This window comes from Micropterus salmoides, unplaced genomic scaffold, assembly GCF_014851395.1.
Source record: "Micropterus salmoides isolate LMB-PRFRI ecotype aquatic unplaced genomic scaffold, ASM1485139v1 Ms_hic_scaffold_13, whole genome shotgun sequence".
Lineage (NCBI taxonomy): Eukaryota > Metazoa > Chordata > Actinopteri > Centrarchiformes > Centrarchidae > Micropterus > Micropterus salmoides.
In genome coordinates, this window is record NW_024040374.1 from 28,934,563 (window position 1) to 28,948,278 (window position 13,716).

The 13,716-nt window shown below is 39.4% G+C and overlaps 1 protein-coding gene across 1 annotated transcript; it reads right to left on the reverse strand.

The window, feature by feature from the left end:
- Nucleotides 1–24: 24 nt before the first annotated feature.
- znf648 (zinc finger protein 648) lies at nucleotides 25–4,893 on the reverse strand. Its single transcript, XM_038716787.1, has 2 exons — nucleotides 4,429–4,893; nucleotides 25–4,068 (listed from the first exon to the last, which is right to left on the reverse strand). Exon 2 carries the CDS (start codon nucleotides 4,017–4,019, stop codon nucleotides 2,493–2,495), a length of 1,527 nt encoding a protein of 508 aa, XP_038572715.1. The 5' UTR covers nucleotides 4,020–4,068; nucleotides 4,429–4,893; the 3' UTR covers nucleotides 25–2,492.
- Between the last annotated feature and the right edge of the window lie 8,823 nt (nucleotides 4,894–13,716).

Genomic DNA, 13,716 nt, shown 5'->3' on the forward strand with positions numbered 1-13,716 from the left:
TTTGTTAGAAAAGACACAGCAACACAGCAGAATAAAGCTTTATTGAAAATAATTGGAGGCCTCTGTGTTTTTAAACACCAGTAGGCTTGTTCCCAGTAAATGACTTGCTTCTAACAATCATACTCCTTTGAATTAAAGCTGTATATTTGTTTTTTTTAAAGGATTGGTTGGGTTTTTTAAAGTGGGGCTGGATGAGGTATTTATCCATAGTCAGAGTATTACCTGCAGTAGATGGCGGTCAGCGTGTCCCCAGTACCGGCATGGAAGCTAAGTAACATACTCTCCAAACATGCTGATCGCCATCTAATGAAGCTCAGCAAAAGTTCAGCCAGGTTCGCAATTTCACTTATTCACAACTGTCTCTCTCTCATACCCTCTCTCTCCTGCCCTCTAACAGCTGACAATGGGCGTTCTCCCTTAGTTTTCCAATCAGATCTTACCATGATCAGAACAGCCAATCATGAAGTCACTATCAAACTTTAGATCTGTTCTCTTCTCTCCTGCCAACTGTCATTCAATACGAATCACTGCAGCACTCCTCCACCCCGTTCATCTCCTTCTCATCAGATCCAGGCCCATTTCAAGCCCACCAGAGGTCCTCTTCATCAAATCCAGATCCTCAGCATTCTCTTTATCCCTTCATCACTACCACCAGTGCCTACTCCATTAGGGGGATTTCTATGCCTCCGCGGCTTCACCACCCCCATTAAATACCATGTTACCACAATGGTGTCTAATCGCCAAATGACTTTTCACATTCTCATATCAATGTATCACATGTCAACAAATTAGTGTTGTTCACTCAAGTCTCTCCTGGGTGACCTGCAGGTAATACACTGACTATGGATAAGTACATACATACATACAACCCCACTTCACCAGTCCCAAACTATCCATTTAAAGGAAAGGGACAACTAGCCCATTTTTTAAAAGTTGAATTGCAATTGTAAAACACGTATACAACTACAAAATACGTTAAAACAGGATTGTTGGGGAATTAGTAATTGGTAGCCTGGCTCACAGGAAGTAGGCTGTTGGTATAAGCCTGACATTGGCCTACTATTTCAGTTGGCTTTTAACGTTTTTAAAAGCGACTCTACTCCTAATCTGGTAAACCTGTTTTTTTTAGGGAATTTTGCCGGTTCTTGCTATGCAAGACTAGATGATTAGTAACACTAACTGAAAAATATGAAACCAAAGTATATCAGCATGTGAGTCCTTAACTCTCATATTGACATGGTTTTCATATCTCTCACGCGGTGGTAAACATTTTGGCCGGGCTGGCTGCCTGCTCCGAGTACCAGCAAAAAGCACTCTGCTTGTATGATCAATTTATCTTTTGAAACTCTGAATTTTATGATTTAATAAACAGAATAGGTGCAATAGTCTGGAAACAAATATTTTTCCCTACTTATCCAGACCTGGAAATGACTTTTCAATACTGCGTAGGAACCATGTAAACTACAGAATCACCACATGTCAAACAAAACACCCAGAATGGAAATAGCTGCACTGCCAAGCACAATAATAAAGAGAAAACATAAAGAGTACAAGATAAAGATGTACTAACGTCACATAGCAGTGTCCGTTGGCAAAAAAAAAAACCCTGACTGATTTGCTAGGTTCCCTGTACCATTTAAACTGTTCTAAACTCGTCTAATAATGCAGTCACAGTAATGTGTGTCAGGAGATACCTCCCAAGCTAGGACTGGCTTATGACTATGTTAACGCACTTTTTTGCAACTATTGCTGCTTGTGTATCAAGAAGTGCAGCTCACCAGATTATCAGCAGCCTGCAGCAGATAATAAGTACGAATTAATGTTGGTTTGTGTATAACAGGCATTGATCGGTTGAAAACATTAAGCTGCCCCTCCATCTGTCGGACAATATAACCAGCTTCTCGTCACCAATACTGGTTATCAAAATTGTCATCTGCTGTATGTTTGCCTAACGTCACTGATGCTAAAATTGGGTAATTGGTAAACCTTGTGTATACATTCAGGGTGAGGAAGTGACAGGCTTTCTGAAATGCCATGCTCACTGCCATCCCTACTTTAATTGAGTAACCATGTCCCACCTTGGTCACCTGATTAAGAATGACCCAGGAATGCTACTACATCATTGGTAGCCATTCATCATAATAAATAGCTTGCATTTCCTAAATGCAAAGTGCCTGTATTGTGCGTATTATTAACTGCATTGACTATATATTCTCACTTTATTCTCACTTTCTTGTAACTACTTTGACGTCACACAGTGAAGCTGTCAGCTCCAGCATCAATTCTGTGCTGGTGGCAATTGTTATCCAACGACATCCTCCTCATGAGGGTGAGTCTTAAGTTTTAAAAGTCACAATTATCATAAAGACCTAAACAAAGTGGTGCCCTATGAGCCTGAATAGATCAGATCTGCGTTTAGATGTGCAGTTGCAATTTGAGTGAATAGCACTAGCACAGTGATGGATGTGTACAGTACCTGTCTTTAAACAGATTCAGACATTCTTGTCCTTGTGGTTCAGCACATGCTGTGCAAGCTTTGCAGCACACTGGAAGGATTTGTCACACTCCACACAGACAAAGATCCTTCCGGCACAGGTTTGCTCCTGGTGAAGCTTCAGTGAGGCTGGGTGGCTAAAGTTCCTGCTGCAGCATGTGCAGCTGTGCGGTTTCTCTTTATTGTGGATGTACTGGTGACGAACCAGGCGGGAAGCCATGACAAACGCCGCGCCGCACTCTGTACACTTATGAGGCCGCTCTCCGCTGTGAATGGCCTCATGCTCGGTCAAGTTGGAGGACTTTGTGAAGCACTTGGAGCATACGGAGCAGGCGTACGGCCGCACTCCTGTGTGGATCTTCTGGTGCTCTGCCATGCGACTGGCCAGAGCAAAGGCCTTCCCACAGTCGGGGCAGGAGAAAGGCCTTTCTCCCAGGTGCTTACGCTCATGACGCTTCAGGGAGAGGGGTTTATTAAAGGTCTTACCACAGTGCGTGCATGGGAAGGGCTTGTCATTGGTGTGCATGTTCCGCTCATGCTTTCTCAGGTCAGAGGAGCGAATAAAATCTTTCCCGCAGGTGTCACAGACATAGGGCTTTTCACCAGTGTGTGTGCGGATATGCTTGCGGTAATCTGAGGACCAGATATAGGTCTTGACACAGAAGGGGCAGTGATATGGTCTTTCACCAGTGTGTAGACGCTTGTGCTGCTGCAGCGTGCCCTGATGAGAATAAGCCTTGCCACATATGTCACACACATGTGGCTTGAGGCCAGTGTGCGTCTGTAAGTGACTCTGTAGGTTACAAAGCTTCTTAAAAGACCAGTGGCAGTGTGTGCACTTGAAGGGACGCTTTTCTGTGTCAATGCCACTACGTTTTTTCATCGCTACCAAAAGTCGGGGGATCTTGTCGTCTGTACACTTTTGAAGTGATTTCTTAACAGGACAAGTATTTAAAGTCTTCTTTTTGATCTTATTCTCACCTACATCTGGAGAATGTGTCTCAAGATTTAACTCTTTGAGCTTAGATGCACTCTTTTTGACTGAGGCATCACTTTGTACCTTATGGCTCTTGAGGTATTTAGAGCAGGTCCTTTCCTTCTTTTTTACAGCACACAAGAGCACTTCATCAGATCCACACATTTTATTGTTCTCAATAGTGTACTGTAACAGTTCTTGACTGCTGTGGTCTTGGTCATCATTAGCTTCTCTTTCTTCTTCCGGTGAAAGCTCAGCAAACTTCTCCACAAGAGACCAGTTTGGTGTTTGAGGGTTCAAATAAAGGATTCCGGTCTCACTGCTCTCTAAAAGTGAGTTCATACCTACACAAACACCATCAGATGAAGAGTCCGCCTTCACATTGTGAGTGTCAATTAAGATCTGTCCTTCTGGGACTGAAGGAGTGACACTGTGCCTTCCTTTATGTTTCCTTCTACTTCTCTTTTCAACAGCTGCCTTCTCAGACATCTGTAGGGAGATTTCATCAGCCATGGTCACTTTTGCAGTTGGGGGTGAAATCATCTGCATCTGCACAAGTTTTAAACTGTTCCTGATGCAATGCCTCCTTAAAAAAGACCTGAAAAATAACATACACAGAGCATGCTATGATCATCCTTACCTAAGCCTACTAAATCTTTATAACAACATTCATTTCTTTCTGAATATAAAACATTACATCAAAATGTTCACATTTATGTCATTTCTTCATAGCAGTAACTACAATACTGGTCTGCTTGCAATTACTCTGCTGCTGCATTCACCAATATCTTTGGTATACCCTTGACTTAACCTTGCACCTTACAGCCATTTGACACTAAAACTCCCAGACTTAGATGTTCCTGCAGAGCTTGTCTAAATCAATAAAAAAAAATGCACTCAGTAGACATCATTCATTTAAACTTAAAACACTGAAAATGTTTTACTGAGCTGTACTTACCCTGCGGTGTCCCTCCGAGGAGGTCAGGTCCAGGAGATGCCAAAGAGATATACTAGCCCCGGGTCTAGTATAACCCTATACTAGACCCCTCTATGGGAGATGTCCAGTGGCGTTAACGGGCGGAGCTTGGCAGCAGCCCTCTCTGGGTCAGCATCTATCCTGCTAGTCAGCAACAGCAATATCTTAACAGCCCGGCTCAGCTGACCTTTCACTTTCACCACGCGTTCGTATATAGCCTGTTGAGTAGGCTAAGTTACACAGCCAGTAGGCTATGAGGGACAGGACTTCAAATTCTCCATGTCGGGAATTCAGAAATATTAACTTTTGTTAGCTTAAGTAATAACCTTTATGCTAACTTTGAGGTTACTTGCAGCAGCAGTTCAGTGAGTTTATTGCTTATTCCTCACAGCTCTTCAGTGTTTTGAAGGCAGGCTTGTAAAACTGGTGCTTATGAAACAGACGTTTAAAAATAAACACTAAAAAAAAAAACAAAAAAAAACAGCGTTTAATGTTTGGGCTTTCTCTCTCTCTCTCTCTCTCTCTCTTCTCTTTTTTTTTTTTAGGAAAAGGCTCCTTTATGTTCTTCTGCCTTGTAGGCGGAGGTGTTTCGCCGCTTATTGCTATTTTAATTAAGGTTATATGGTCACACATGCCTTAGTGAGTTTAGTCAAGCAAATGTCTGAATGATCCTTAATGAACCTAAAATACTATATAAATGCTAATGGCTCTAATCGCCATTTCCATTGAACTTTCTGCTTTACATTGTGCTTAAGATCTTTTTTGGGGAAAAAAATCTTATTTGCAGAGATTATGAAATTCAGTGTCACACTAATGATGCGTTTCAGATCATCAATTTAAATCACCTCTTCATCATCTATTTTAAGGGCATTTGTCTTTCCCTTGAATGGCCTCAACACGTCGCTGTTCACTTGTTATTTTCATGAACACGCCGCAGACTGTGGAAAATCACCGGCTCCATCCCAAAATCCCCTCAGAAATGTTATCTTAGGATATATCTTACTGTGAACACGTGTTTACTAAAAAAATAACAAAATGTCCTCAGTTCAACCTTTGGAAAAGAAAGTAAGATAATGTGTAGTCTATCGGTTCCTTTTTTCTCTTCTCATGGAAACAGATGTCTTTGGTTTGAATTACCTTATTTTTAAAGTTTTAATAAAAGTGGGGAATGGCTTTAATTTGACGGGACCCTGTTTTTCAGAACACTATGTGCTGCTCTTGTTTTAAATGATAAACATGTTGCAATTCAGGTTTTTGCCAGTAGATGACCTCCCATCCCTTGTCAAAATCACGCTGGCATTCAGTGCGGCATGCGCTGGCAGTAGGCTATATTTAATCTGTATGGCTACTACAGACGCCCTCTCTTTTACACTGTTGAGACAGACACGGTTGCATGTGTTAAGTAACTGGAAGCTTAGCGTGAGATAATGTCGTAATTAAATGGACAGTGCTGGTCTGCACGCATTTTCCCATGAGAGCATATTGAAGCTGCACTTAACACCTTTACAAAGCTGTGTTTTAAACTCAGATGCATCAAGTTTTAGTCTCTATGGAGTTTCTCCACCTTACAGTTTCCCACACAGCAACACCACATAGCCTACATACTGGAAAATGTCCTAATGTAAGCTTTCAGAAATACTGAACCCCTGTTAACTAATGGCTATATGAGGAAGAGGAAGATGCCATACCCTAATTTAGGAAGATGTCATGCAAATAAACAATGCATAAAGCAAAATGAAGACGACAAAATAGCACAGTTGACGATTGGTAAAGCTGCATGTGACCTCAGGAACTCAGTAAAAACAAAAATAACTGTGTGCCAACATTATGATTGGTAACTCCAGTCTATCTGATTTGATCTGGTATAGTTATATAACCGTGTCCTTGTCTATGTGTTGTCCAACACAGTTTGCCAGGTCTCATGGAGATTCATGTCCATTTTAAGTCACGACTAATGACAATCAAAACTGAAGTTGTTTACAAAAGGACAGATCAGCTCTAAGCTGCTGGAACATAAATTGTACATAAATCACTTAAAGTGACCAAAAAAGTATGCAATAATTCAAAGTGATGAAAAACTTAAGCTGGTCAGGAGGAGGTGAAATGTTCATAGCTCTGTGTCTTGTGGAAGCTGTCATAACAAAGCTGTGGTGGAATTTTAAGTAAATATCTTTGGTAGTGACGTAATAAACGAACCCAAATACTGAAGCTGTACTAACAACCAGTTTAAGGAACATCACCCAGGAAGTCCCTGTTGGGATTAAAAAGATTGCAGTTTGTTAGTTTACTGGTTGTTTGTGTTTCTTCAAGACCCCCAGTCAATTTGTCTTTTCCTCATGACCGCTCCAAAGAAGTAGAGAAAACATCCTTTCTTACACTGAATTTGAGTAGTCCAAGCTTTATTAAAATGCTGTCCATTTAATTAGAACATTGCTTTACATCATAACAGTATTTCTATCCATCCTGACTGAACTCAGTATGAATGTGACCCAACAGGACACATGGAATCTGTAAGTTAAATCATCAAACACTTTTTAAAACAGATTTAAAGAAGTTCAATATGTTTTGTTAGAAAGTTGGACATGAATGAATATTTCATTGATATATATATATGTAACACACTGGCACACTGCACAGAAAAAGTGCAGAGTCATTCTGGAAGGAGTTCTTGAATTTCATGGTGAAGTAGAACGCCTTAATTGAGAACATACCATCTTGGAATTTTCCACAGAACTCTGTTCTCCGGTTGTGGAAATTGTTGGATTTTCTTCACGATGCATCCAGTTACATAAGTTGTACCCTACAGACTTTGAGCCATACCATACCTCTTATTTGCAGACTTGATGTAATCATACTATACAGTATACTCTTCCTATGTAGATTTGGCCTTCTGGCCAAATGTTTCTTGTGGTATTGCAGTCAAATTTTTGTAGATTTTTGGGTCAGTGCATAAATTAAATTGTACATGGGGTGATTTGCTTTATGTCATAGCTACACAATGTGACCAGTAGAAGGACAGTAGGTAGACAAAATGACAGAAACACTGAATGACCTCAAAATGATCATAGGGTTGAATTAACATCTTTATGGTACACAAGACAGAGAGATACAGTGAAAGGTAAGGGGGACAAACTGAATTCAAATGTTGATATAGTTTTGATTATCTGCTACTGGTTATCCTAATCTGCTCAACTCAACTAATCTTTGTAGCACTTTACACAAATCCAAAGTGCTTTACAGCACAAACAAAAACAAACGAAGGAAACAAACACAAGTAGAAAAATCAGAGTGATGATACTACTACTACTACTACTACTACTACTACTACTACTACTACTACTACTACTACTACTAATAATAATAATAATAATAATAATAATAATAATAATAATACTAGGCTATTACTAATAATAATGGTCACACAGAGCCCATAGTGACAACACAGACTTACAGAGACTTCAGGGATATACCTGAGCTGGTAAAGTTAGGCACAGTTAAAGGCTAGTGAGTAAAAGTGTGTTTTAAGATGACTTTCAATAATCTCTATAGTGGGGGAGAATCAGATAGTGAAGGAAGACAATTCCAAAGTTTAGAGGCAGCGATAGACAAGGCCCTGTCTCCATAACACTTAGTTTTGGATGTCAGGACAGACAAAAGTCTTTTGTCAGATGATTCTGTTATCTCACAGTATGACGTGGGGACAGGATTTCTGTAATGTAAGCAGGAGCAAGACCATTTAATACTTTGTAAGCAAACATCAGGATTTTAAAATCCATCCTGTAGCTAACAGGCAGCCATTGTAGGGAGGTAAGAATAAGAACGATGTGCTCCCTCTTTTTTTGACTTTGTTAAAACTCTTGCTGCTGCATTTTTAATCCCCCCCCCCAATAATTCTTGGCAATAGTTATGTCTCCCAGTAAGCAGAGGGTGGGGGATAGCAGAATGTGGCAGCCCAAAATAAGAGAGAGGTTTTTTGTAACATCTTGCCAAAATTGTTTAATTGGTGTGCAGTCCCATGTGGCATGCCTGTAGTAGCTGTCTGTGGTATTTTGTGTGTAGTGTGAACAAATTAATCTGTGAAACACGTTTGAAACATCCTTTTTCCCGTGTTGTGTACTCTACACAGAAGTCGGCATGGGGAGTGATCCGTAAGTCTTGTTCCACTTTTTCAAAAGGGATGGCTAATGTTAAAACGGAGGTGAAAACTATCTTATAGATTTTAGATTGTACATTTTTCTTTTATTGATGTCAAGTAAATTTAATGCTAATTAGTGAAGATCTTATTTAAATGATTTAATGTTATATTTAGTTTGAATAGAGGATTTGGATTGGATCAAATGGTGGAATGAGACTAGAGAATTGTTATGGAAAATATGTCTGAGGTGTGTAATACCTTTACTGATCCATGATGTGAAGTTTAGTGGCTTCTTGTTTATTGGGAAGTCAGGATTGAGGATTGCTGCTGCATTTGAACCTGTTGGAGACGAGATAAACAATACTGAGTCATACCAAAATATAATCTGTACAGTAGTATATGGTGATGGCGCAGTGGATAAATTGCCTACCTTTGGTGTGAGAGACCTGGGTTCAATCCCCCACTGTGACCCATCCACCATTGTGTCCCTGAGCAAGACACTTAACCCCTCGTTGCTCCAGAGGCGTGCGACCTCTGACATGTATCGCAATTGTAAGTCCTTTTGGATAAAAGCGTCAGGTAAATGAATAAATGTAAATGTATACAATAATCAAGGCAGGAGAATAGGAAGGCATAAAAACACATGGAACAATAGCAGTAGAATAAGCAATAAAACATAAAACACAGAAATAAAACCTAAAAATCAAAACAATAAGACAAATGGCGCAGGAAGGTGAGAGAAGATCTCAGGAAGGCAGCGTTTGAGGACATCAGGGCATGGGGAGTGAAAGGGTCAGAAATATAAACCATTCTGGGCTTTAACCCCTTGACACCGATTGTCGCGAATTCGCACCTCTTCCTTTCAGACTGCAGCCAAGATATAGCGCATGGATTCCCCCAATGCCTGTTTGTGCATATTCAAAACGTACCTAGGAATCTTTTGCAAGCCCTGTTTTCTCGTTTACGCCTGTTGTTGCTAATTTGCATCATACCTACATCATACCTGAATTTATATATTTTCTATGTTCTATAGACAAATTACCAATCTTCACTTAATTTAACATCAGCTTGAAAGCAAATGAAAACATAAAAATATTTTTTTATGTTTTTTTATTGTAAAAAAATTCAGTGATATGAAAAATTTTAAAAGCAACTCTTAAGCCACCACAAAGATGACAAGACAAGTGTAATGGGCTCTCATATTCTGTTACCAGTTAAAGTATTAAAAGGGAGGGATGTCCACCATCAGCAACTCAAAGCAATTTATTCATGACCTTAAGAAGGGCAGGTTCTGTGCTGGGGTGAGCTCTAAAAGCTGATTGGAAAGATTCAAACACTGAATTATCATTCATAAAGCTGGTTTGCAATCAATCTTTACAATCTTCCCTACAGGACTTTTGCTGAAAAAGGACATTTAGAAATAAGCCTAAAATTGTATTAATTTGAGTTTCTTTAACAGGGCTTGAAGAAGAATTGTTTTTTAAATTGTCTTTTTTAAATTTGATGTATTAAAGACACAGTACTAACATCAAGGGGCAGAATGTCCAGAGGACATAATTCATTCAGGTTCATTTTGTCAAAAATGACTACCAGTGTAGGTTGAGAGACACAAAGCAAGTAGTAATCCTCGCGGGTAAACAAACTATTATACTACTACAGAACTAGAGTTTTTAACCTCTGAATTAAAGAGCTTCATCAAAACCTTGAGGTCCTCATGGTGGCCAGGGAGCTTAGAGGCCTTCCACTAACAGTATGAATGTTTTAATTCATCCAGGACAGGGACATGTGTTTAGCTTTCATGCTCTTGAATGGTGCAGTTTCATCAATGACTGAATTGCAGACAATATCGAACTTTTAGATGCCTATCCACTGATAATAAATGCTCCGTCTCACAGGGGATAGTGTTAAAAGCTTTGCTAAAACTATCTGCAGAGGTAGAATTAAAAACTCTGTAACGGTGTAGGTGAACTGTTAAAACAAGGAGGTAAAACCAAATAAAAACATAGACAACAGTGATCAGAAATGCCTGGGTCAGAACATAGATACTGTAAGACCATAAGATAAAACAAGATCAATAGTATGGCCCGGACAATGAGTGGGCCCAGTTGGTGAGAGAGATAAATTAAAATAATCAATCATTAATTAGAGATAAAATATCAACACCTTAGACTTTTTGAGCAACAGACATGAAAATTAACCTTCACCTAGAATGTAAAAACTGGGTAGGGTCTTTGATAGGAGCTCTGAGAATTCATTTATAAAGCCAAATGAAGATTTTGGGAGGGGTGTAGACTTGAAAGCAGATGGAATATGCATGTAAGCATATGGAACCTTGGGGGACACCACAGGAGATGAAGGCTTAGGAAGAAGATGTGTTACTAATAGAAACACTGAAAGATCTGTTGATAAATATGAAGAAAAACAGCTTAGGGCTGAACCAGAGACAGAGCCAGGTGGGACAACAGCTGGTTAAAAACTGCTTTTTCTTAGTTAGTGATTAGTAATTTTATTCTTCTGCTCTCAAAGGAAAAGTGAGTGTTGCTGTCTTCGCAAGGAGACCAGAGTGCTGGGAGTAACTCACTGTAGTTGTGTCTGGTAACACAGGATCTTGAACTGGGGATACTAGTCTGCTTCTTCAACGTGCCAAAAATGTTGAAAATGTTGAGAACTGTGGAATTGAGGTGAAGGAATGATGGAACTCTGATCTTGTAAAGTCCTTAACATGCATCAGGGTACCAATGCTTTATTTAGTGCATTTGGGGAATTAAACACTGCAAATTCCATTCACCTACACATTGAAGCTGCCAGTATAAATCATGGCCTTGTTTTACTCATTCTATTAAAAAGGCAGTAGACTGTTTGTGCCTGCAGCTATTATCACACCTCTTTCTCAGATTTTCATTCTTTGTTCTCTTGGCGACTGCTCCAGCATTTTTAATCTTAATTTGAGTTTATTAAAGGCAAGACTGAACTTGCCCAAGTCTAATTCACCTTTGTTTGTTGTTCCAATCTTCCATTGGCAATTGAATTTGACAGGTACTGTCAAGCATCAGATTTAGTTTAATTAAAGTCAGCTATTGTGAAATGTTAGTCCATATGCTGCAGATATACAGAGCTGTACAAAAGTTTTAGGCAGGTGTGGAAAATACTGCAAAGTAAGAATGCTTTCAAAATGAGTCATTAGAATATATTTATCAATTTACAAAATGCAAAGTGAGTGAGCAAAGGAAAATCTAAATCAAATTAATATTTGGGGCCTAATATTTGCCTTCAAAACACAATCAATTCTTAGGTTGGTTGAAACAGAATTGATGCTAGCACTGAGAGAGGATCAAGCCGTGTACAATAAACTACACTGGTAGAGTGCAGCCAGAGCAAGTCTGTGAACAAAGCAACAACAACTTGTCCCTGTCCTCCTTCTGTGTCTCTTCAAAGACACTATGGCACTTAGCATTTAGTTTCTTAAACAGGCCTACTCACTGTGGCATTCATTTAGGTGAGATGTTACTTTGCAGACAACTTACAGGCAAGCTGTTCACATTCACTTGGTTGTCTGCTAATTAAGTCTGCAATTCATCATGGCAATGCATAAGCACTCCCTGAGACTTTTTTACTCAGCAATTTAAGAGATTCTAATTCTAATCAAAGCTCATAGCTGAGATGTTACAATAAAGTAAAATAAAAACAAGATTTCTCTAGTTTGTTAAGCAGTTCTTTACTTCAACACCACACATGCATTTGTTTTATCTCATCCCCAAATACAAGTAAATACTAGTATTTTGAAGTTGTGATTAATTTGATTGTGATTAAAAAAATTGTAAAATTGTATTGATTGACACCAATAATATTCCAAACTTAAGATAAATGTTTATTAATCCCCAGAGTGAAATTGTGGTGTAATAGCACTGACAATGAAGGCAGGAACGTACAGGTTAAGAGTAAGATTACAGAACAACTAATAAAGTACAGAATAAAGGTCAAGTAAAACACTGAGCAGCTGGCCCTACATATCTACCCAGAATCTCTGAACGAGTGAACATATGTACAGACTGTCAATAAATAGTCTGTCTATAAATCTCTGTCTATTTATAGATATAAATGTACACTTAAGAATATGAAAGAATATGAATGAATTGTGCACCAGAGTCAATGCAGAGTCCAAAGTAGGTTCTCATGTGGGGGTCAAGGAGGTGTTGGAGACATCTTTCTATTCTTGATATGTGTAGATAACATAGATCATCAGAGTTTAAAATACAGCTTTTAAAGGTGATTTGTTAAGTGTCCAATTTCAATCTGCTCTCATGGGAAAATGAGTGCAGACCAGCACTGTCCATTTAATTTTGTCTTACAAGAACCTCTCAATTACTTAACACATGCAGGCTGCTCAAACCCTGTCTCTTCCAACAGTGTAAAAGATAGGGCCTCTGTCTAATTAGCCTACAGACAGATTTTGTCATATTAGTGACTCTCATTTCAGGAGAAATTCAGGAGAAATTCAGGAGAGAAGAAACATTATAACAAAACTGTTACAGTTTTCCACACAGAAACACCACTTACACTGAACAAATTTATAAACTTTTGTTTTTGCCCCCATTCATCATGAGCTGAATTCATAAATCTAAGACTTTCTCTATCTACACAAAAGGCCTATTTCTCTCAAATATTGTTCACAAAGCTGTCAGAATCTGTGTTAGTGACCACATCTCCTTTGCCGAGATAATCCATCCACCTCACAGGTGTGGCATATCAAGATGCTGATCAGACAGCATAGGTATTGCACAGGTGTGCCTTAGGATGGTCACAATAAAAGGCAGCTCGAAAATGTGCAGTTTCACTGTATTGGGGGGGTCCGGATACCAGTCAGTATCTGGTGTGACCACCATTTGCCTCACGCAGTGCAACACATCTCCTTCGCATAGAATTGATCAGGTTGTTGATTGTGGCCTGTGGAACTTTGGTCCTCTCCTCTTCAATGGCTGTGCGAAGTTGCAGTCAGGTTGAGACCCCGATGAGGACAACGAGCATGCAGATGAGCTTCCCTGAGACGGTTCCTGACAGTTTGTTCAGAAATTCTTTGGTAATGCAAACTGATTGTTGCAGCAGCTGTCCGGGTGGCTGGTCTCAGACCATCTTGG

Coding starts and splice junctions, on each gene's coding strand:
- znf648 (XM_038716787.1), bottom strand. CDS start 4,019: ATGCAGATGATTTCACCCCCAACTGCAAAAGTGACCATGGCTGATGAA.